Below are 23,257 nucleotides of genomic sequence, written 5' to 3' on the forward strand. Positions count from 1 at the left end.
ACCGTCTACACACCGTCTACACACCAGTACTACACCACCCCACACACCGTCTACACACCAGTACTCCACCACCCCACACACACCGTCTACACACCAGTACTCCACCACCCCACACACACCGTCTACACACCAGTACTCCACCACACCACACACACACCGTCTACACACCAGTACTCCACCACCCCACACACACACCGTCTACACACCAGTACTCCACCACCCCACACACACACCGTCTACACACCAGTACTCCACCACCCCACACACACACCGTCTACACACCAGTACTCCACCACCCCACACACACACCGTCTACACACCAGTACTCCACCACCCCACACACACACCGTCTACACACCAGTACTCCACCACCACACACACACACACGTCTACACACCAGTACTCCACCACCACACACACACACCGTCTACACACCAGTACTCCACCACCACACACACACACACGTCTACATACCAGTACTCCACCACCCCACACACACACTGTCTACACACCAGTACTCCACCACCCCACGCACACATCGTCTACACACCAGTACTCCACCACCCCACCCACATCGTCTACACACCAGTACTCTACCACCCCACCAACACCGTCTACACACCAGTACTCCACCACCCCACCCACATCGTCTACACACCAGTACTCCACCACCCAACCCACACCGTCTACACACCAGTACTCCGCCACCCCACACACACCGTCTACACACCAGTACTCCACCACCACACACACACCGTCTACACACCAGTACTCCACCACCCCACACACACACCAGTACTCCACCACCCCACACACACACCAGTACTCCACCACCCCACACCCACCGTCTACACACCAGTACTCCACCCCCCCACACCCACCGTCTACACACCAGTACTCCACCACCCCACACACACCGTCTACACACCAGTACTACACCCACCCCACACACCGTCTACACACCAGTACTCCACCGTCCACACACCAGTACTCCACCACCCCACACACACCGTCTACACACCAGTACTCCACCATCCCACACACACATACCGTCTACACACCAGTATTCCACCACCCCACACCCACCGTCTACACACCAGTACTCCACCACCAGACACACACACCGTCTACACACCAGTACTCCACCACCACACACACACACCGTCTACACACCAGTACTCCACCACCCCACGCACACACCGTCTACACACCAGTACTCCACCACCCCACACACACTGTCTACGCACCAGTACTCCACCACCCCCCACACACACCGTCTACACACCAGTACTCCACCACCCCACACACACCCACCGTCTACACACCAGTACTCCACCACCCCCCACACACCAGTACTCCACCACCACACACACACCCACCGTCTACACACCAGTACTCCACCACCACCCCACACACACCGTCTACACACCAGTACTCCACCACCCCACACACACCAGTACTCCACCACCCCACACACCCACCATCTACACACCAGTACTCCACCACCCCACACACACACACCGTCTACACACCAGTACTCCACCACCCCACACACACCGTCTACACACCAGTACTCCACCACCCCACACACACACACCGTTTACACACCAGTACTCCACCACCCCACACACACACACACCGTCTACACACCAGTACTCCACCACGCCACACACACACACCGTCTACACACAGTACTCCACCACCCCACACACACCGTCTACACACCAGTACTCCACCACCCCACACACACCGTCTACACACCAGTACTCCACCACCCCACACACACACCGTCTACACACCAGTACTCCACCACCACACCCACACACCGTCTACACACCAGTACTCCACCACCACACACACACACCGTCTACACACCAGTACTCCACCACCCCACACACACCGTCTACACACCAGTACTCCACCACCCCACGCACACATTGTCTACACACCAGTACTCCACCACCCCACACACACCATCTACACACCAGTACTCCACCACCCCACACACACCGTCTACACACCAGTAATCCACCACCCCACACACACCGTCTACACACCAGTAATCCACCACCCCACGCACACACACCGTCTACACACCAGTAATCCACCACCCCACGCACACACACCGTCTACACACCAGTACTCCACCACCCCACGCACACACACCGTCTACACACCAGTACTCCACCACCCCACACACACCGTCTACACACCAGTACTCCACCACCACACGCACACACCGTCTACACACCAGTACTCCACCACCACACGCACACACCGTCTACACACCAGTACTCCACCACCCCACACGCACACACCGTCTACACACCAGTACTCCACCACCACACACACCAGTACTCCACCACCCCACACACACCGTCTACACACCAGTACTCCTCCACCCCACACACACACCGTCTACACACCAGTACTCCCCCACCACACACACACCGTCTACACACCAGTACTCCACCACCCCCACACACACACCGTCTACACACCAGTACTCCACCACCCCACACACACATCGTCTACACACCAGTACTCCACCACCCCACACACACACCGTCTACACACCAGTACTCCACCACCCCACACACACCGTCTACACACCAGTACTCCACCACCCCACACACACCGTCTACACACCAGTACTCCACCACCCCACACACCCACCGTCTACACACCAGTACTCCACCACCCCACACACACCGTTTACACAGCAGTACTCCACCACCCCACACACACCGTCTACACACCAGTACTCCACCACCCCACACACACCATCTACACACCAGTACTCCACCACCCCACACACACCATCTACACACCAGTTCTCCACCACCCCACACACACACACCGTCTACACACCAGTACTCCACCACCCCACACACACACACCGTCTACACACCAGTACTCCACCACCCCACACACACACACCGTCTACACACCAGTACTCCACCACCCCACACACACCATCTACACACCAGTACTCCACCACCCCCACTACCACACACGTCTACACACCAGTACTCCACCACCCCACACACACCGTCTACACACCAGTACTCCACCACCCCACACACACCGTCTACACACCAGTACTCCACCACCCCACACACACCGTCTACACACCAGTACTCCACCACCCCACACACACCGTCCACACACCAGTACTCCACCACCCCACACACACACACCGTCTACACACCAGTACTCCACCACCCCACACACACACACCGTCTACACACCAGTACTCCACCACCACACACACACACACCGTCTACACACCAGTACTCCACCACCCCACACACACCGTCTACACACCAGTACTCCACCACCTCACACACACCGTCTACACACCAGTACTCCACCACCCCACACACACACCTTCTACACACCAGTACTCCCCCACCACACACACACCGTCTACACACCAGTACTCCACCACCCCCCACACCGTCTACACACCAGTACTCCACCACCCCACACACACCGTCTACACACCGTCTACACACCAGTACTACACCACCCCACACACCGTCTACACACCAGTACTCCACCACCCCACACACACCGTCTACACACCAGTACTCCACCACCCCACCCACATCGTCTACACACCAGTACTCTACCACCCCACCCACACCGTCTACACACCAGTACTCCACCACCCCACCCACATCGTCTACACACCAGTACTCCACCACCCCACCCACACGTCTACACACCAGTACTCCGCCACCCCACACACACCGTCTACACACCAGTACTCCACCACCACACACACACCGTCTACACACCAGTTCTCCACCACCCCACACACACCGTCTACACACCAGTACTCCACCACCCCACACACACACACCGTCTACACACCAGTACTCCACCACCACACACACACACACCGTCTACACACCAGTACTCCACCACCCCACACACACCGTCTACACACCAGTACTCCACCACCTCACACACACCGTCTACACACCAGTACTCCACCACCCCACACACACACCTTCTACACACCAGTACTCCCCCACCACACACACACCGTCTACACACCAGTACTCCACCACCCCACACACCGTCTACACACCAGTACTCCACCACCCCACACACACCGTCTACACACCGTCTACACACCAGTACTACACCACCCCACACACCGTCTACACACCAGTACTCCACCACCCCACACACACCGTCTACACACCAGTACTCCACCACCCCACACACACCGTCTACACACCAGTACTCCACCACCCCACACACACCGTCTACACACCAGTACTCCACCACCCCACACACACACCGTCTACACACCAGTACTCCACCACCCCACACACACCGTCTACACACCAGTACTCCACCACCCCACACACACACCGTCTACACACCAGTACTCCACCACCACACACACAAACCGTCTACACACCAGTACTCCACCACCACACACACACACCGTCTACACACCAGTACTCCACCACCACACACACACACGTCTACATACCAGTACTCCACCACCCCACACACACACTGTCTACACACCAGTACTCCACCACCCCACGCACACATCGTCTACACACCAGTACTCCACCACCCACCCACATCGTCTACACACCAGTACTCTACCACCCCACCCACACCGTCTACACACCAGTACTCCACCACCCCACCCACATCGTCTACACACCAGTACTCCACCACCCCACCCATACCGTCTACACACCAGTACTCCGCCACCCCACACACACCGTCTACACACCAGTACTCCACCACCCCACCCATACCGTCTACACACCAGTACTCCGCCACCCCACACACACCGTCTACACACCAGTACTCCACCACCACACACACACCGTCTACACACCAGTACTCCACCACCCCACACACACACCAGTACTCCACCACCCCACACACACACCAGTACTCCACCACCCCACACCCACCGTCTACACACCAGTACTCCACCCCCCCACACCCACCGTCTACACACCAGTACTCCACCACCCCACACACACCATCTACACACCAGTACTCCACCACCCCACACACACCGTCTACACACCGTCTACACACCAGTACTACACCACCCCACACACCGTCTACACACCAGTACTCCACCACCCCACACACACACACCGTCCACACACCAGTACTCCACCACCCCACACACACCGTCTACACACCAGTACTCCACCATCCCACACACACATACCGTCTACACACCAGTATTCCACCACCCCACACCCACCGTCTACACACCAGTACTCCACCACCACACACACACACCGTCTACACACCAGTACTCCACCACCACACACACACCGTCTACACACCAGTACTCCACCACCCCACGCACACACCGTCTACACACCAGTACTCCACCACCCCACACACACTGTCTACGCACCAGTACTCCACCACCCCCCACACACACCGTCTACACACCAGTACTCCACCACCCCACACACACCCACCGTCTACACACCAGTACTCCACCACCCCCCACACACCAGTACTCCACCACCACACACACACCCACCGTCTACACACCAGTACTCCACCACCACCCCACACACACCGTCTACACACCAGTACTCCACCACCCCACACACACCAGTACTCCACCACCCCACACACCCACCATCTACACACCAGTACTCCACCACCCCACACACACACCGTCTACACACCAGTACTCCACCACCCCACACACACCGTCTACACACCAGTACTCCACCACCCCACACACACCGTCTACACACCAGTACTCCACCACCCCACACACACCAGTACTCCACCACCCCACACACACATCGTCTACACACCAGTACTCCACCACCCCACACACACACCGTCTACACACCAGTACTCCACCACCCCCCACACACACCGTCTACACACCTGTACTCCACCACCACACACACACACCATCTACACACCAGTACTCCACCACCCCACACACACCGTCTACGCACCAGTACTACACCACCCCACACACCGTCTACACACCAGTACTCCACCACCCCACACACACACAGCGTCTACACACCAGTACTCCACCACCACACACACACCGTCTACACACAAGTACTCCACCACCCCACACACACACCGTCTACACACCAGCACTCCACCACCCCACACACACACACACCGTCTACACACCAGTACTCCACCACCCCCCACACACACCGTCTACACACCAGTACTCCACCACCCCCCACACACACCGTCTACACACCAGTACTCCACCACCCCACACACACACCGTCTACACACCAGTACTCCACCACCACACACACACCGTCTACACACCAGTACTCCACCACCCCACACACACACACCGTCTACACACCAGTACTCCACCACCCACCGTCTACACACCAGTACTCCACCACCCCACACACACCGTCTACACACCAGTACTCCACCACCCCACACACACCGTCTACACACCAGTACTCCACCACCCCCACACACACCGTCTACACACCAGTACTCCACCACCCCACACACACCAGTACTCCACCACCCCACACACACATCGTCTACACACCAGTACTCCACCACCCCACACACACACACCGTCTACACACCAGTACTCCACCACCCCACACACACACCGTCTACACACCAGTACTCCACCACCACACACACACCGTCTACACACCAGTACTCCACCACCCCACACACACCGTCTACACACCAGTACTCCACCACCACACACACACCGTCTACACACCAGTACTCCACCACCACACACACACCGTCTACACACCAGTACTCCACCACCCCACACACACCGTCTACACACCAGTACTCCACCACCACACACACCGTCTACACACCAGTACTCCACCACCCCACACACCAGTACTCCACCACCCCACTCACACCGTCTACACATCAAGCCAGAGCTAGCCATGAAACAGGGTTAAACAGTCAGACCGTTCACTCTCCAATAATACTGAGACCACACCATAGTGTATGTCTAGTTCATGAAAAAGACCAGAAATATACTAGATTTCTTTCTGAATCCTTACTTTTACTAACTGGTCTTCAATTGTGCTTGTTTCATGAGAACTACTAAGTAGACTTGTATATTATTGCGCAGCAGTTACTGTGTAATGTTGAGTAATGACATTCTGCTCAGTGAAGAAGTTAAATAGTTGATAACTATGGCGTTAAGGGTGACATCACTTTAAAGAGTCTATGTAGGCTTTGGACATGCTGTTCTTGACCCCTCTCTGAAACATGACCTGAAGAGGCCTGTACAGGAGCCGTGTCTGTGTGACAATTATTTATGTCCCCTCAGCTGGCACGGTTTCCATTGCTGGCTATATTCCAACTGCCTACTACACTTAGTCTGTCCAGTTTTTTGAGTTGGCTCTGATTTAGATTTGTCCCCAATACTAAAGGTGCAGAGATGATATCACATCTCTCTAGCAATTAAACTATTATTAAAACTCCCTCACTGGCTTCCCTGCTCTCTGACGTCTTCCCTCTCTCCCCCTCCCTCCCTCTCTCTCCTCTGTCAGGATCTTTGGGGGTCTGGTGATGGATCTAAGGAGGAAAGCTCCGTTCCTGTGGAGCGATATTAGGGATGCTCTGAGCCTGCAGTGCCTGGCCTCTGTACTGTTCCTCTACTGCGCCTGCATGTCCCCTGTCATCACTTTCGGAGGCCTGCTGGGTGAGGCCACCAAGGGAAACATCGTGAGTGATGTCACCAGAAACTAATGGGAAATATCTGTATTTGTCTACAGTTATTGATGACTTTGCGATAGAAATGTTTAATTGCTCACCGTCTTTGCCTAATCTCACTCTCACTCACACCCAGAGTGCGATCGAGTCGTTGTTCGGGGCGTCTCTGACGGGCGTGGCCTTCTCCATGTTTGCGGGCCAGCCACTCACCATCCTGGGCAGCACCGGACCAGTCCTGGTCTTTGAGAAGATCCTCTTCAAATTCTGCAGGTGAGTGTGCAGGCTACTGCTGGAGCCGTGTCCCAACTGTCTCAAACACCTCCTCAGGGTTCATATGGTCATGAAAGTCCAATAATTTTATTTAACTAGGCAAGTAAGTTAAGAACAAATTCTTATTTACAATGATGGCCTACCCCGGCCAAACCCTAACCGGGACCACGCTGGGCCAATTGTGCGCCGGCCCGTGGGACTCCCAATCACGGCTGGTTGTGATACAGCATGGAATCGAACCAGGGTCTGTAGTGACACCTCTTGCACTGAGATGCAGTGCCTTTGAGCGCTGCGCCACTCGGGATCCTAGGCCTGGAAAAGTTTTGGAAAATGATAAAATCCCAAAACGCATTCTGTTAATGTAATTTTTTTTAATGTACCGTTTTGAAATATTTTATCAATCAAGTAAAAATCTACATATCAGCCAGGATCGGAATGACACTAGCATGTTGGTGTTTGCGAGCATCATCTGCATAGTGCTAGACTAGTGGGCCATTGCTCAAGAAGAGCGAGACAGTCGGACGTTACAGCAGCAGGTAGGCCTAGCCTATAAAATATGATAGAACAAATTAACTAGGGAGCCAATTCAAAACATGTCTTCTATCCTCTAGTTAACTGTTTAGCTATTATTAGCCTGTATGAATGTTTTCGTTATCTCCCCAAAAACTTTTCACCGATTCTCACGAATAAGGCCATACAAAGTTAATTAACTTTTTTGAACAAATCATGATTCATTTAAATGATTCCAGTTTGGCTAAATAAATAATTAACTTTGCTATTGTATTAGTTGGGATTCGGTTCAATCGTGGTGAATTGGATCATGTGAATCAAAGTAATTATTTGTGAATAGTGAACATTCATTTTAGGAAAAAATATTCTATATAGCCTTTTTTTTTTAGATTATGTGGCTGCAATACTTCCTGTTGATTTGGGCATCCAATGTATGGAACATTACAACTCAATAGATGCTAGTCAGCCTGCAAAGTAAACACTTCTAAGATAAATATGACTAAACAGCTGAATAAAATATTTGTAGCCTACCATTGCCATTTGATCTTTTGATATATTGAATTAACAAAAGGCATAACATTTATTTGGTTGTAATGTTGCAATGTTTTACATCAAGGGAGGTCAACCATCCTCCAGGATAGCTAATGAGAGTGCAGGCTTTTATTCCAGTCCCCCTCTAACAAACCATTAGAAATAAAATGCTCCATTGGACCTTGATAAACTGGCTCTGACGTGTTTGAGCAGGGCTTGATCAAAAGCCTGCACTACCAGTGGCTCTCCTGTCCTAAGGGTTGACCACATGTTTTATACAGTTTCCTAATGGGTATTCTAAACTCAGCAAAAAAAGAAATGTCTTCTCACTGTCAACTGCGTTTATTTTCAGCAAACTTAACATATGTAAATATTTGTATGAACATAACAAGATTCAACAACTGAGACATAAACTGAACAAGTTCCACAGACATGTGACTAACAGAAATTGAATAATGTGTCCATGAACAAAGGGGGGGGGTCAAAATCAAAAGTAACAGTCAGTATCTGGTGTGGCCCCCAGCTGCATTAAGTACTGCAGTGCATCTCCTCCTCATGGGCTGCACCAGATTTGCCAGTTCTTGCTGTGAGATGTTACCCCACTCTTCCACCAAGGCTCCTGCAAGTTCCCAGACATTTCTGGGGGGAATGGCCCTAGCCCTCACCCTCCGATCCAACAGGTCCCAGACGTGCTCAATGGGATTGAGATCTGGGCTCTTCGCTGGCCATGGCAGAACACTGAACATTCCTGTCTTGCAGGAAATCACGCACAGAACGAGCAGTATGGCTAGTGGCATTGTCATGCTGGAGGGTCATGTCAGGATGAGCCTGCAGGAAGGGTACCACATGAGGGAGGAGGATGTCTTCCCTGTAACGCACAGCGTTGAAATTGCCTGCAATGACAACAAGCTCAGTCCGATGATGCTGTGACACACCGCCCCAGACCATGACGGACCCTCCACCTCCAAATCAATCCCGCTCCAGAGTACAGGCCTCGGTGTAACGCTCATTCCTTCGACGATAAACGCGAACCCGACCATCACCCCTGGTGAGACAAAACCGCGACTCGTCATGTGAAGAGCACTTTTTGCCAGTCCTTTCTGGTCCAGCAACGGTGGGTTTGTGCCCATAGGCGACGTTGTTGCCGGTGATGTCTGGTGAGGACCTGCCTTACAACAGGCCTACAAGCTCTCAGTCCAGCCTCTCTCAGCCTATTGCGGACAGTCTGAGCACTGATGGAGGGATTGTGCGTTCCTGGTGTAACTCGGGCAGTTGTTGCCATCCTGTACCTGTCCCGCAGGTGTGATGTTCGGAAATACCGATCCTGTGCAGGTGTTACACGTGGTCTGCCACTGCGAGGACGATCAGCTGTCTGTCTTGTCTCCCTCTAGCGCTGTCTTAGGCGTCTCACAGTACGGACATTGCAATTTATTGCCCTGGCCACATCTGCAGTCCTCATGCCTCCTTGCAGCATACCTAAGGCACGTTCACACAGATGAGCAGGGACCCTGGGCGTCTTTCTTTTGTTGTTTTTCAGAGTCAGTAGAACGGCCTCTTTAGTGTCCTAAGTTTTCATAACTGTGACCTTAATTGCCTACCATCTGTAAGCTGTTAGTGTCTTAACGACCGTTCCACAGGCGCATGTTCATTAATTGTTTATGGTTCATTGAACAAGCATGGGAAACAGTGTTTAAACCCTTAACAATGAAGATCTGTAAAGTTATTTGGATTTTTACGAATTGTCTTTGAAAGACAGGGTCCTGAAAAAGGGACGTTTCTTTTTTTGATGAGTTTACTTTGTTGGGGGGGTTAAGTGCCTTGCTTAAAACTTCTTAGGGCTAGGGGGCAGTATTAGGAAGTTTGGATGACTGAGGTGCCCAAAGTAAACTGCCTGTTACTCAGGCCTAGAAGCTAGGATATGCATGGTAGTATTTGATAGAAAACACTCTCTAAAGTTTCTAAAACTGTTAGAATAATGTCTGTGAGTATAACAGAACTGATTTGATTTTCCAATGCATTTCTATGGGAAAGCCTAATTATTAGGACTCAGATTGCAGTTCCTATGGCTTCCACTAGATGTCTACAGTCTTTAGAAATTGTTCAATGTTTTTTTTAGTTTTTTTTTAATGAAGAAGTATTCTTTCTAAGTGTCACTCAGGTGGACTCTAGTGTTTTTGTGCGTGTAAATGAGAGTGCGCTCCTCATTGTTTTTCTCCGGTATTGAAAACGGGTTATTCCGTCTTTAAATTGTATCGATTATTTGCATATTAGGGTACCTGAGGTTGGATTAGAAACGTTGTTTGAAATGTTTGGACCAAGTTTACAGGTAACTTATTAGATCCTTTGTAGGCATGTTGGGCGAGTTGGAACAGGTGTATTTCTGAATCAAATGCGCCAAATAAACAGACATTTTTGGGATATAAAGGACTTTATCGAACAAAACGACCATTCGTTGTGTAACTGAGACCTTTGGGATTGCAAAAAGATGATCTTCAAAGGTAAGCAATATATTTTATTGCAATTTCTGACTTTCGTGATGCATCTGCTTGGTTGGAAAATGTTTTTCATGCTTTTGAATGCGGGGCGCTGTCCTCAGATAATCGCATGGTATGCTTTCACCGTAAAGCCTTTTTGAAATCTGACAAAGAGGCTGGGTTAATAAGAAGTTAAGCTTTTAAATGATGTAAGACACTTGTCTCTTCATGAATGTTTAATGTTACGAATTTAGTATTTTTGAATTTCGCGCTCTGCAATTTACCGGATGTTGTCAAATCGATCCCGGTAATGGGATTCTAGCCGTAAGGGATCCCTAAGAGGTTTTAACGACAGGCGATGGTACATGGGATCAGAGAGCAGCCTCCCAGTGTTACCCCATTGCACTGATGACAGGAGATTGTATATGGGGTCAGAGACTGTCTTTTTTATACATACATAGCGACGCCGCCAATTGTTGGTTGATGGAAATGTTAAAAGTCATGGAAAAGTCATGAAATTCCATGTGTCAGAATATGAACCCTGCCTCTTTCTCGTCTCCTTTCCATCCTCAAACACCTTCTCTTGTCACCTTTCCTTTTCTTGTCTCCTTTCCCTCCTAAGAACACCTTCTCTTGTCTCCTTTCCTTCCTTCATCTGACAGGATTTGATGAGCGATATGATGGGAACCTATACAGCCCAGCACGAACATCAGATTTAAAGGTGGTTTACAACTTGAAAGCCTGTTCACATTGTAAAGGTACAGGGCTGGTGGCCAGACTACTGTAAACCAGATCTGGAAATGGTGTTACTATAGCGCCATCTGCTGGTAATGAGATGACTGACACCTACACTCAACTGAAACAGAAGAGGACCATCGTCTGTAATCAAGTTGTGGTGTATTATGGTATTAGCCCCAAGTACTCAAGGAGAAAAGATCATGTCAAGGGTTAAGATAAATGATCTTTAATCTACTGGACAATAACTGATGTTCCCACTGGAGGTAAGAGGTATAAGCTAAACGCCCAGTCTAATATACAGAATATTTTATTTAACCTTTATTTAACTAGGCAAGTCAGTTAATTAAGAACAAATTCTTATTTATAATGATGCAATAAGCAGACTTTCACCTCAATGTTATTTTTAATTCAGTCAATGATTTAACAACTGTTGAAAACAATGCTACTGTGTATGTACACCTCTGTCTCTGGGGAAGATGAGGGATGTAGGTCTGTCTATGGTTGCTGTGTCATGGGGAAGAGGAGGGATGTAGGTCTGTCTCTGGTTGCTGTGTCATGGGGAAGAGGAGGGATGTAGGTCTGTCTCTGGTTGCTGTGTCATGGGGAAGAGGAGGGATGTAGGTCTGTCTCTGGTTGCTGTGTCATGGGGAAGAGGAGGGATGTAGGTCTGTCTCTGGTTGCTGTGTCATGGGGAAGAGGAGGGATGTAGGCCTGTCTCTGGTTGCTGTGTCATGGGGAAGAGGAGGGATGTAGGCCTGTCTCTGGTTGCTGTGTCATGGGGAAGAGGAGGGATGTAGGTCTGTCTCTGGTTGCTGTGTCATGGGGAAGAGGAGGGATGTAGGTCTGTCTCTGGTTGCTGTGTCATGGGGAAGAGGAGGGATGTAGGTCTGTCTCTGGTTGCTGTGTCATGGGGAAGAGGAGGGATGTAGGTCTGTCTCTGGTTGCTGTGTCATGGGGAAGAGGAGGGATGTAGGTCTGTCTCTGGTTGCTGTGTCATGGGGAAGAGGAGGGATGTAGGTCTGTCTCTGGTTGCTGTGTCATGGGGAAGAGGAGGGATGTAGACCTATTGCTTCAGCTGCTGTGGCATGGGGAAGAGGAGGAAGCCGCTGAAGGTGCTGTGGTGGTTGGCGTTGTCCCAGACCTGGGTGTTGGCCCACAGCATCATTTGCAGACTGTCTCCCTCCTCCAGCAGCAGAGTGGCTCCGTTAGACGCCGTGTCGCTGCCCTCGCCGGACGGACTCTCGTGAGCGGCCAGAATGACTTTGCCACCGTTCTTATACAGCATGGAGCTCAAGGTGACGTCTGTAGGAGCGTTGGCCGTGAACCGGATGTAGTAGACTCCACGAACCGGAGCCGTGAATTCACCTGAGAGGACAGGGTTGTTTTTAACAGGGGAAGAATGAGGAGAGGGTTAAAGTGTGTGTGTGTTACCTGTCTCCACGTTGTATGCACCACCAACATTTGTCAAGACCTCTCTGTAGACCAGCTTTTTGTTAAAGTCTCCTGCCTTTTGGAGTCCATTGCCTCCCAGTGATGCTGCGAACGCCACCTTAGGAATGTCTGTGGAATGCACATTTCATTAATTTATCAACACACATCAATATTCCAGATCACACACCAGTGGTTGTCATGTAATTGTCTACGCATCTGCGTGTGTGCAGCCTCACCACATTCTTATCAGTTACCACACTCCACACAACAGATTATGCATCTTTCTCACCTTTCAGTGCCTGCAGCTCTTTCTCCATGGATTCCATTCTCTCTCTCATAGCTAGAAACAAGGAGAATACACAGTCACTTTCACTGTAGTAACATCTATCTTTATACACACCCCCACTCTCTCTTCCACTGCACATACACAGTGGCAATTCAGGCTTACACACACACACACACACACACAACCTAAATTGTCACAGCATAATGTTTCACAGGTCCATCTTACCGAGCACGCTGGCTGTTAGGTCAGACTTGGCCTTCAGCTCTGCCACAGTGTCCATGATCTGTCTGAACATGGAGGGGATGTCCTGGTCCCCCCAGGTGGGCTGAGCTGTGACCCACAGAGACAGGCAGGCCAGGGCCAGCAGTGGAAGGCTGCAGGGTGCCATTATCGCTCGCCTCTGTGTGTGATCAACAGGGTCGCAGAGACAAGAGGAAGAATGTAACATGGCCCACACTCTCCTGAGCTCTTATAGAGACACAAACACCCACTCTCTGTCATACACACACATGGAGATGTTGCAAGCAAACAGGAATTCCCTGAGTGATTGCTTTTTCTAAAAGGTAAATAGTGTATGTCCCCGTCCTGTCCCCCCCCAGTCTGGAAATCCAGACCTTGTGTACCTGGTCAGGGTTCAAGTAGTGACCTGGTCTAATATTGCTGAATCAGGCCAAAATGACTTTTCAGGATTAGGGTTGTCTTATTCAGTTTTAGGATTCCTACTTCTATAAGTTTTTGAAATTATGTATCCTTTTTGTGACATATCAGGGTTGTATAGGACCAATGCCAGTACTTTAAGTTGTCCATATAAGTTTAGTATTGTGTGTGTTGTCTCCCTAACCCTCTGTCCCCATCTCCCCTTGTCCAGTGACTACGACCTGTCCTACCTGTCCTTGAGGACCAGCATCGGCCTGTGGACGGCCTTTCTGTGCCTCGTCCTGGTTGCCACGGACGCCAGCTCCCTGGTCTGTTACATCACCCGCTTCACGGAGGAAGCCTTCGCAGCGCTCATCTGCATCATCTTCATCTACGAGGCCCTGGAGAAGCTGGTTCACCTGGGGGAACTCTACCCCATCAACATGAACAACAAGCTGGACAACCTCACCTTCTACATGTAAGAACGCTGAGCTACGACCTCACCTTCTACATGTTAGAACGCTGAGCTACGACCTCACCTTCTACATGTTAGAACGCTGAGCTACGACCTCACCTTCTACATGTTAGAACGCTGAGCTACGACCTCACCTTCTACATGTTAGAACGCTGAGCTACGACCTCACCTTCTACATGTTAGAACGCTGAGCTACGACCTCACCTTCTACATGTTAGAACGCTGAGCTACGACCTCACCTTCTACATGTTAGAACGCTGAGCTACGACCTCACCTTCTACATGTTAGAACGCTGAGCTACGACCTCACCTTCTACATAGTTCAAAGGAAGTGTACTCTGCACATCCAAACTACCTTAGGTGTTTTTGTTAGGTCAGTTGTAGTAGGTGGGAGAGTTAGGTCAGTTGTGGTAGGTGGGAGAGTTAGGCCAGTTGTGGTAGGTGGGAGAGTTAGGTCAGTTGTGGCAGGTGGGAGAGTTAGGTCAGTTGTGGCAGGTGGGAGAGTTAGGTCAGTTGTGGCAGGTGGGAGAGTTAGGTCAGTTGTGGCAGGTGGGAGAGTTAGGTCAGTTGTGGCAGGTGGGAGAGTTAGGTCAGTTGTGGCAGGTGGGAGAGTTAGGTCAGTTGTGGCAGGTGGGAGAGTTAGGTCAGTTGTGGGAGAGTTAGGTCAGTTGTAGTAGGTGGGAGAGTTAGGTCAGTTGTGGGAGAGTTAGGTCAGTTGTGGTAGGTGGGAGAGTTAGGTCAGTTGTGGCAGGTGGGAGAGTTAGGTCAGTTGTGGGAGAGTTAGGTCAGTTGTGGTAGGTGGGAGAGTTAGGTCAGTTGTGGGAGAGTTAGGTCAGTTGTAGTAGGTGGGAGAGTTAGGTCAGTTGTGGGAGAGTTAGGTCAGTTGTGGTAGGTGGGAGAGTTAGGTCAGTTGTGGCAGGTGGGAGAGTTAGGTCAGTTGTGGGAGAGTTAGGTCAGTTGTGGTAGGTGGGAGAGTTAGGTCAGTTGTGGGAGAGTTAGGTCAGTTGTGGGAGAGTTAGGTCAGTTGTGGTAGGTGGGAGAGTTAGGTCAGTTGTGGCAGGTGGGAGAGTTAGGTCAGTTGTGGGAGAGTTAGGTCAGTTGTGGTAGGTGGGAGAGTTAGGTCAGTTGTGGGAGAGTTAGGTCAGTTGTGGGAGAGTTAGGTCAGTTGTGGTAGGTGGGAGAGTTAGGTCAGTTGTGGCAGGTGGGAGAGTTAGGTCAGTTGTGGCAGGTGGGAGAGTTAGGTCAGTTGTGGGAGAGTTAGGTCAGTTGTAGTAGGTGGGAGAGTTAGGTCAGTTGTGGGAGAGTTAGGTCAGTTGTGGGAGAGTTAGGTCAGTTGTGGGAGAGTTAGGTCAGTTGTAGTAGGTGGGAGAGTTAGGTCAGTTGTAGTAGGTGGGAGAGTTAGGTCAGTTGTAGTAGGTGGGAGAGTTAGGCCAGTTGTAGTAGGTGGGAGAGTTAGGTCAGTTGTGGGAGAGTTAGGTCAGTTGTAGTAGGTGGGAGACTTAGGTCAGTTGTGGTAGGTGGGAGAGTTAGGTCAGTTGTGGGAGAGTTAGGTCAGTTGTAGTAGGTGGGAGAGTTAGGTCAGTTGTGGCAGGTGGGAGAGTTAGGTCAGTTGTGGTAGGTGGGAGAGTTAGGTCAGTTGTGGCAGGTGGGAGAGTTAGGTCAGTTGTGGCAGGTGGGAGAGTTAGGTCAGTTGTGGGAGAGTTAGGTCAGTTGTGGGAGAGTTAGGTCAGTTGTGGGAGAGTTAGGTCAGTTGTGGGAGAGTTAGGTCAGTTGTAGTAGGTGGGAGAGTTAGGTCAGTTGTGGGAGAGTTAGGTCAGTTGTAGTAGGTGGGAGAGTTAGGTCAGTTGTAGTAGGTGGGAGAGTTAGGCCAGTTGTAGTAGGTGGGAGAGTTAGGTCAGTTGTGGGAGAGTTAGGTCAGTTGTGGTAGGTGGGAGAGTTAGGTCAGTTGTGGCAGGTGGGAGAGTTAGGTCAGTTGTGGCAGGTGGGAGAGTTAGGTCAGTTGTGGGAGAGTTAGGTCAGTTGTGGGAGAGTTAGGTCAGTTGTGGCAGGTGGGAGAGTTAGGTCAGTTGTGGCAGGTGGGAGAGTTAGGTCAGTTGTGGGAGAGTTAGGTCAGTTGTGGGAGAGTTAGGTCAGTTGTGGGAGAGTTAGGTCAGTTGTGGGAGAGTTAGGTCAGTTGTGGGAGAGTTAGGTCAGTTGTAGTAGGTGGGAGAGTTAGGTCAGTTGTAGTAGGTGGGAGAGTTAGGTCAGTTGTAGTAGGTGGGAGAGTTAGGTCAGTTGTAGTAGGTGGGAGAGTTAGGTCAGTTGTAGTAGGTGGGAGAGTTAGGCCAGTTGTAGTAGGTGGGAGAGTTAGGTCAGTTGTGGGAGAGTTAGGTCAGTTGTAGTAGGTGGGAGACTTAGGTCAGTTGTGGTAGGTGGGAGAGTTAGGTCAGTTGTAGTAGGTGGGAGAGTTAGGCCAGTTGTAGTAGGTGGGAGAGTTAGGTCAGTTGTGGGAGAGTTAGGTCAGTTGTGGGAGAGTTAGGTCAGTTGTGGGAGAGTTAGGTCAGTTGTGGGAGAGTTAGGTCAGTTGTAGTAGGTGGGAGAGTTAGGTCAGTTGTAGTAGGTGGGAGAGTTAGGTCCGTTGTGGTAGGTGGGAGAGTTAGGTCAGTTGTGGCAGGTGGGAGAGTTAGGTCAGTTGTGGCAGGTGGGAGAGTTAGGTCAGTTGTGGCAGGTGGGAGAGTTAGGTCAGTTGTGGGAGAGTTAGGTCAGTTGTGGGAGAGTTAGGTCAGTTGTGGCAGGTGGGAGAGTTAGGTCAGTTGTGGCAGGTGGGAGAGTTAGGTCAGTTGTGGGAGAGTTAGGTCAGTTGTGGGAGAGTTAGGTCAGTTGTGGGAGAGTTAGGTCAGTTGTGGGAGAGTTAGGTCAGTTGTAGTAGGTGGGAGAGTTAGGTCAGTTGTAGTAGGTGGGAGAGTTAGGTCAGTTGTAGTAGGTGGGAGAGTTAGGTCAGTTGTAGTAGGTGGGAGAGTTAGGTCAGTTGTAGTAGGTGGGAGAGTTAGGTCAGTTGTAGTAGGTGGGAGAGTTAGGTCAGTTGTAGTAGGTGGGAGAGTTAGGTCAGTTGTAGTAGGTGGGAGAGTTAGGCCAGTTGTAGTAGGTGGGAGAGTTAGGTCAGTTGTGGGAGAGTTAGGTCAGTTGTAGTAGGTGGGAGACTTAGGTCAGTTGTGGTAGGTGGGAGAGTTAGGCCAGTTGTAGTAGGGGGGAGAGTTAGGTCAGTTGTAGTAGGTGGGAGAGTTAGGCCAGTTGTAGTAGGTGGGAGAGTTAGGTCAGTTGTGGGAGAGTTAGGTCAGTTGTGGGAGAGTTAGGTCAGTTGTGGGAGAGTTAGGTCAGTTGTGGGAGAGTTAGGTCAGTTGTAGTAGGTGGGAGAGTTAGGTCAGTTGTGGGAGAGTTAGGTCAGTTGTAGTAGGTGGGAGAGTTAGGTCCGTTGTGGTAGGTGGGAGAGTTAGGTCAGTTGTAGTAGGTGGGAGAGTTAGGTCAGTTGTGGGAGAGTTAGGTCAGTTGTGGGAGAGTTAGGTCAGTTGTAGTAGGTGGGAGAGTTAGGTCAGTTGTAGTAGGTGGGAGAGTTAGGTCAGTTGTAGTAGGTGGGAGAGTTAGGTCAGTTGTAGTAGGTGGGAGAGTTAGGCCAGTTGTAGTAGGTGGGAGAGTTAGGTCAGTTGTGGGAGAGTTAGGTCAGTTGTAGTAGGTGGGAGACTTAGGTCAGTTGTGGTAGGTGGGAGAGTTAGGCCAGTTGTGGGAGAGTTAGGCCAGTTGTAGTAGGTGGGAGAGTTAGGCCAGTTGTAGTAGGTGGGAGAGTTAGGTCAGTTGTGGGAGAGTTAGGTCAGTTGTAGTAGGTGGGAGAGTTAGGTCAGTTGTGGGAGAGTTAGGTCAGTTGTGGGAGAGTTAGGTCAGTTGTAGTAGGTGGGAGAGTTAGGTCAGTTGTGGGAGAGTTAGGTCAGTTGTAGTAGGTGGGAGAGTTAGGTCAGTTGTAGTAGGTGGGAGAGTTAGGTCCGTTGTGGTAGGTGGGAGAGTTAGGTCAGTTGTAGTAGGTGGGAGAGTTAGGTCAGTTGTGGGAGAGTTAGGTCAGTTGTGGGAGAGTTAGGTCAGTTGTAGTAGGTGGGAGAGTTAGGTCAGTTGTAGTAGGTGGGAGAGTTAGGTCAGTTGTAGTAGGTGGGAGAGTTAGGTCAGTTGTGGCAGGTGGGAGAGTTAGGTCAGTTGTAGTAGGTGAACGGTGTCGGTTAATGTTCAGTCTCTGTCTCAGATGTCAATGTTCTCCGCCGGTTAACGCCACGCCTGAGATCCAGCAGGTCTGGAACCACAGCGGGGTCGCACCAGAATCCATATCTTGGACCCAACTGGATGTCGATGTAAGTTGTGTGTGTGTGTGTGTGTTTTTTCCGTGTGTGTGTTTTTCCGTGTGTGTTTTTCCGTGTGTTTGTGTGTGTTTTTCCGTGTGTTTGTGTGTGTTTTTCCGTGTGTTTGTTTGTGTGTGTTTTTCCGTGTGTTTGTTTGTTTGTGTTTTTCCTTGTGTTTGTTTGTGTTTTTCCGTGTGTCTGTGTTTGCGTGTGGGTTTTTCCATGTGTCTGTGTGTGGGTTTTTCCATGTTTGTATGTGTTTTTCCGTGTGTCTGTGTTTGCGTGTGCGTGCTTATGGGACGTCCATGGTACCTTCTTATTGTTGTAATCTGTCTCGTACTGTTTTTCCATTTCAATAGTATAATTATATTGATTTCATGCATGGACATAAAGTTGATTTTGATTTTGACAACCCTCAACTGTCCTTCCCCCGGTCTGTGTTGTAGGATTGTTCTAGGCTGCGTGGGGAGTTTGTTGGGCCAGCTTGCGGCCACCATGGTCCCTACATCCCTGACGTCCTCTTCTGGTCCGTCATCCTCTTCTTCACCACCTTCTTCCTCTCCTCCTTCCTCAAGCAGTTCAAGACCAAGCTCTACTTTCCCACCAAGGTTTGGCATTAGAGTAGGAGTGATGTGTCTGTCAGGGTTGTGTACTAGTGAGTTTAGGTCCTACCACTCTGCTCTCTCCTTTGGTTTGATCCTCTATACTTGAACTTTTACCTCTTTTCTTTTCAGCTGTGCACTCCTTCTCACTCCCTGTCCTTCTGTGTTTCAGGTACGGTCGACCATCAGTGACTTCGCGGTCTTCCTGACCATCATGATCATGGTCCTGGTGGACTACCTGGTGGGCATTCCCTCCCCCAAACTGAATGTGCCTGACCGCTTTCAGGTACGGATTGGTTTCAAACAGTTAACTCTGAATTTCGTTTAGATTGGGCCTTTAAATTGTTTAACGTAAAAAAAAAGTCTAAATGATTATATCTGAATACATTATTATTATTGTGTTAAGTTACGCGACAAACAATGAACATTATGCGAGAATTGTAAAAATCTGTTTGACTAAATGTCAATAATGTGGTCATCAAAATACATATTAAATAATTTGAAAACATTAACGAGGCTATTGTTAACCTTGTCTAAAAATCACAAAACTGAATGTGACATTACGGGGTATAAGTCCAAATGTAAGGCAAGTGCCATGCTAAGAACGTTCAAATCTGTGGGACAGACCTTTTTGTGAAACCTGCGAAATCGGTGTGTTCATATTTGCTCTTGGCGGAAGGTATTCCTCAGCCGATCAGAGTACGATCGATGTGACATTGTATTGCTAAGAAGTGTTGGAAAGTCCTGAGGGTGTTTCATGGTCATCGGACGTCTTTTCACTGAAATATCAGGTGAAACGTTTTTCCCTCACTTCTGTCGTTCAGGTGTTTTCAGAGAAACGGAAAAAAACCACAGCCTGTTACAAAGTAGAGCTTCATAGCTATGTTCATGGGTTGTCAGGGATTGGTCCAAATTCCCGTTTCGCCACCCCCATTTCCATGATGGGTGCTAGCTTGCTAGCTGTGTGGGAGTGAGAGGCAGTGCTGCTCTGCAGTGGCTGTAATGTGCCAGCGGCGAATTTTGTGATTGATGGTTTTATTCTTTCAAGTATAAATTACCAGAATTCAGTGGCAACAGCCTTACAATCGATTAAAAACAGGCTTAATTCACTGTTATTTAGCTATGACTAGGCTAATCATTTGCAGCAGTTCATCCTCTCATCACCAAAGTAACTCAACACCAAAAAGAACATTACAATATAACCGAACTCCATTGTAGGCGTACCTTTAAAAGTAAGCTATGTTATTACGCTAGTGGCCTTCTGTGTTACAGTTCAGTGTGTGAGTGATAAAGTAGTATCAAAAGTTATAATTTCATAAATGGTTTCAAATTGTTACTAAGTTTTGCATAAAGCATTAAAATGTCTTAATAATATGACCACCTTACCTGAAATTATTGGTCTTAAATTTGGGATAATTTGCTTAATGTAGCATTTTAATTGAATCCATTTGACTTGTATTTGAATTATCTCTGTGTTCTCCATCAGTCCTGAAAGTTCCTTAACAGTAGCTAGGTTTCCATCCAGTTAGCGACATAAAACAAATCTGCCTATTTTCCCAGCAGTGGTGTTTTCACAAAAGTGTCTGACGTAGTGCACACAAAATAAACTTTTTCATGTACTGAATAAAAAGTCTAAAGTTCAATGTATTTCCATCGCGTTGTCAACTCAAGAAAAACTGTTGCGTAAAATAGCAAATGTTCTTAGTCTGGTCTTGGCACATGCGCTCCAGGCAACAGCTCTGATACAGTTTGGGAAGGCTGTGCGGGTTGGCTAGTCTACATTTATAGATTCTGTATAAGAACAAGTTTTTATTTGCCAAGCGGCAGTCGAGCATTGACCCTCATGTCGCCAGAATAAGACCCTCAATATTTATTTATTGGAAAGGAGCATCAAGCTCATCACTGTGCATCTTCACCCCCCTGTGAAGTTCATCATAACTGATTTCATCTGTAGCCTAATAAACTGCATGCTTTTCTGAGTTGTAGTGGGAGGACCACACACCATCTCATCGACACTCCCAAGTTTACTTTGATATGATGGTTATTATATCAATATTTGTGTATAAAGGTGTTTCCACCACCATTACTTGCATAATCCATTTTAGACCCAAAAAGATTGCACCATGTCAAACGAACAGATTTTCTATCAGCATTTATAAAATTGTACCAAAACGTCCTGTTTCCATCGCAGCTGTCATGATAATTATTTTCAGACGTCTTTACTGGCGTAAAACCTGTGGATGGAAACGTGGTTAATTTGACAAGCCTATTCTGAGATAGGGCAGTGCTATCCAGGTTTCTCTTTATAACTGGAAGTTGACAAAATAAATGAGTTCATATTTTCCATACCCTGATCTCATTCAATCAAATCCATTGATAATCAGGACATGGTTCTTTATCTCATCTATATAGGACATTCTTTATCTATTCAGAGTGTCAAGGTTCATTAGAGGCCCAACACAAATACATTAAACAAACTAGTCTGACCCAGATCAGCACAAAGACAAACAGGCTCCTCCTGGCTGTTCTAGTTTAGTGAACTTGGCACATACACCTGACAGATTCTGTTGGCAATCTGATGTACAGTATCATAGTAGGGTGTTAGGGGACAAAGTGAAACGTTGGTTTCAGTGTTATACAGAACACTATTTCATGAGGGTATGACTGACCATTGCTGAGATATCTTATTTTCAAGTTATTGGAAAAGGTCAAAAATGTTGGACAGGTCAATGTTAATCCCTAGTCAATAATGGCACCAAACCACCTGTCTGGATTCTTAGATTCAACACGTTTTGTTCAATATCTCAGAGTATTATCAACCTACTATTTGAGACACTGGTTTACTGTGTGTGTTGTGACCTACTGGTTTACTGTGTGTGTTGTGACCTACCGGTTTACTGTGTGTTGTGACCTACCGGTTTACAGTGTGTGTTGTGACCTACCGGTTTACTGTGTGTGTTGTGACCTACTGGTTTACAGTGTGTGTTGTGACCTACCGGTTTACTGTGTGTGTTGTGACCTACCGGTTCACTGTGTGTGTTGTGACCTACCGGTTTACTGTGTGTGTTGTGACCTACCGGTTTACTGTGTGTGTTGTGACCTACCGGTTTACTGTGTGTGTTGTGACCTACCGGTTCACTGTGTGTGTTGTGACCTACCGGTTTACTGTGTGTGTTGTGACCTACTGGTTTACTGTGTGTGTTGTGACCTACCGGTTTACTGTGTGTTGTGACC

The 23,257-nt window shown here is 49.2% G+C and overlaps 2 protein-coding genes and 2 long non-coding RNA genes across 4 annotated transcripts in view; 3 read left to right on the forward strand and 1 right to left on the reverse strand.

Moving 5' to 3' along the window:
* LOC115176761 (sodium bicarbonate cotransporter 3) overlaps positions 1-23,257 on the forward strand; it is an 87,274-nt gene that overhangs the window by 56,493 nt on the left and 7,524 nt on the right. The window contains exons 12-17 of the mRNA XM_029737037.1: positions 7,551-7,725; positions 7,850-7,983; positions 14,822-15,067; positions 19,328-19,433; positions 19,868-20,029; positions 20,196-20,309. Coding sequence (XP_029592897.1) covers positions 7,551-7,725; positions 7,850-7,983; positions 14,822-15,067; positions 19,328-19,433; positions 19,868-20,029; positions 20,196-20,309 — 937 coding nt within the window. The remainder of the gene's footprint in view (positions 1-7,550; positions 7,726-7,849; positions 7,984-14,821; positions 15,068-19,327; positions 19,434-19,867; positions 20,030-20,195; positions 20,310-23,257) is intronic.
* Positions 12,651-13,097, forward strand: LOC115176763 (uncharacterized). Its single transcript, XR_003872277.1, has 2 exons — positions 12,651-12,725; positions 12,770-13,097. It is a non-coding gene; the product is annotated as an uncharacterized LOC115176763 (long non-coding RNA).
* Positions 12,823-14,405, reverse strand: LOC115176762 (complement C1q-like protein 4). Its single transcript, XM_029737038.1, has 4 exons — positions 14,179-14,405; positions 13,957-14,007; positions 13,668-13,796; positions 12,823-13,601 (listed from the first exon to the last, which is right to left on the reverse strand). Exons 1-4 carry the CDS (start codon positions 14,399-14,401, stop codon positions 13,300-13,302), a joined length of 705 nt encoding a protein of 234 aa, XP_029592898.1. The 5' UTR covers positions 14,402-14,405; the 3' UTR covers positions 12,823-13,299.
* On the forward strand, positions 16,472-17,542 carry LOC115176764 (uncharacterized). Its single transcript, XR_003872278.1, has 3 exons — positions 16,472-16,640; positions 17,434-17,494; positions 17,529-17,542. It is a non-coding gene; the product is annotated as an uncharacterized LOC115176764 (long non-coding RNA).

The sequence above is a fragment of the Salmo trutta genome, chromosome 37 (assembly GCF_901001165.1).
Source record: "Salmo trutta chromosome 37, fSalTru1.1, whole genome shotgun sequence".
Taxonomy (NCBI): Eukaryota; Metazoa; Chordata; class Actinopteri; order Salmoniformes; family Salmonidae; genus Salmo; species Salmo trutta.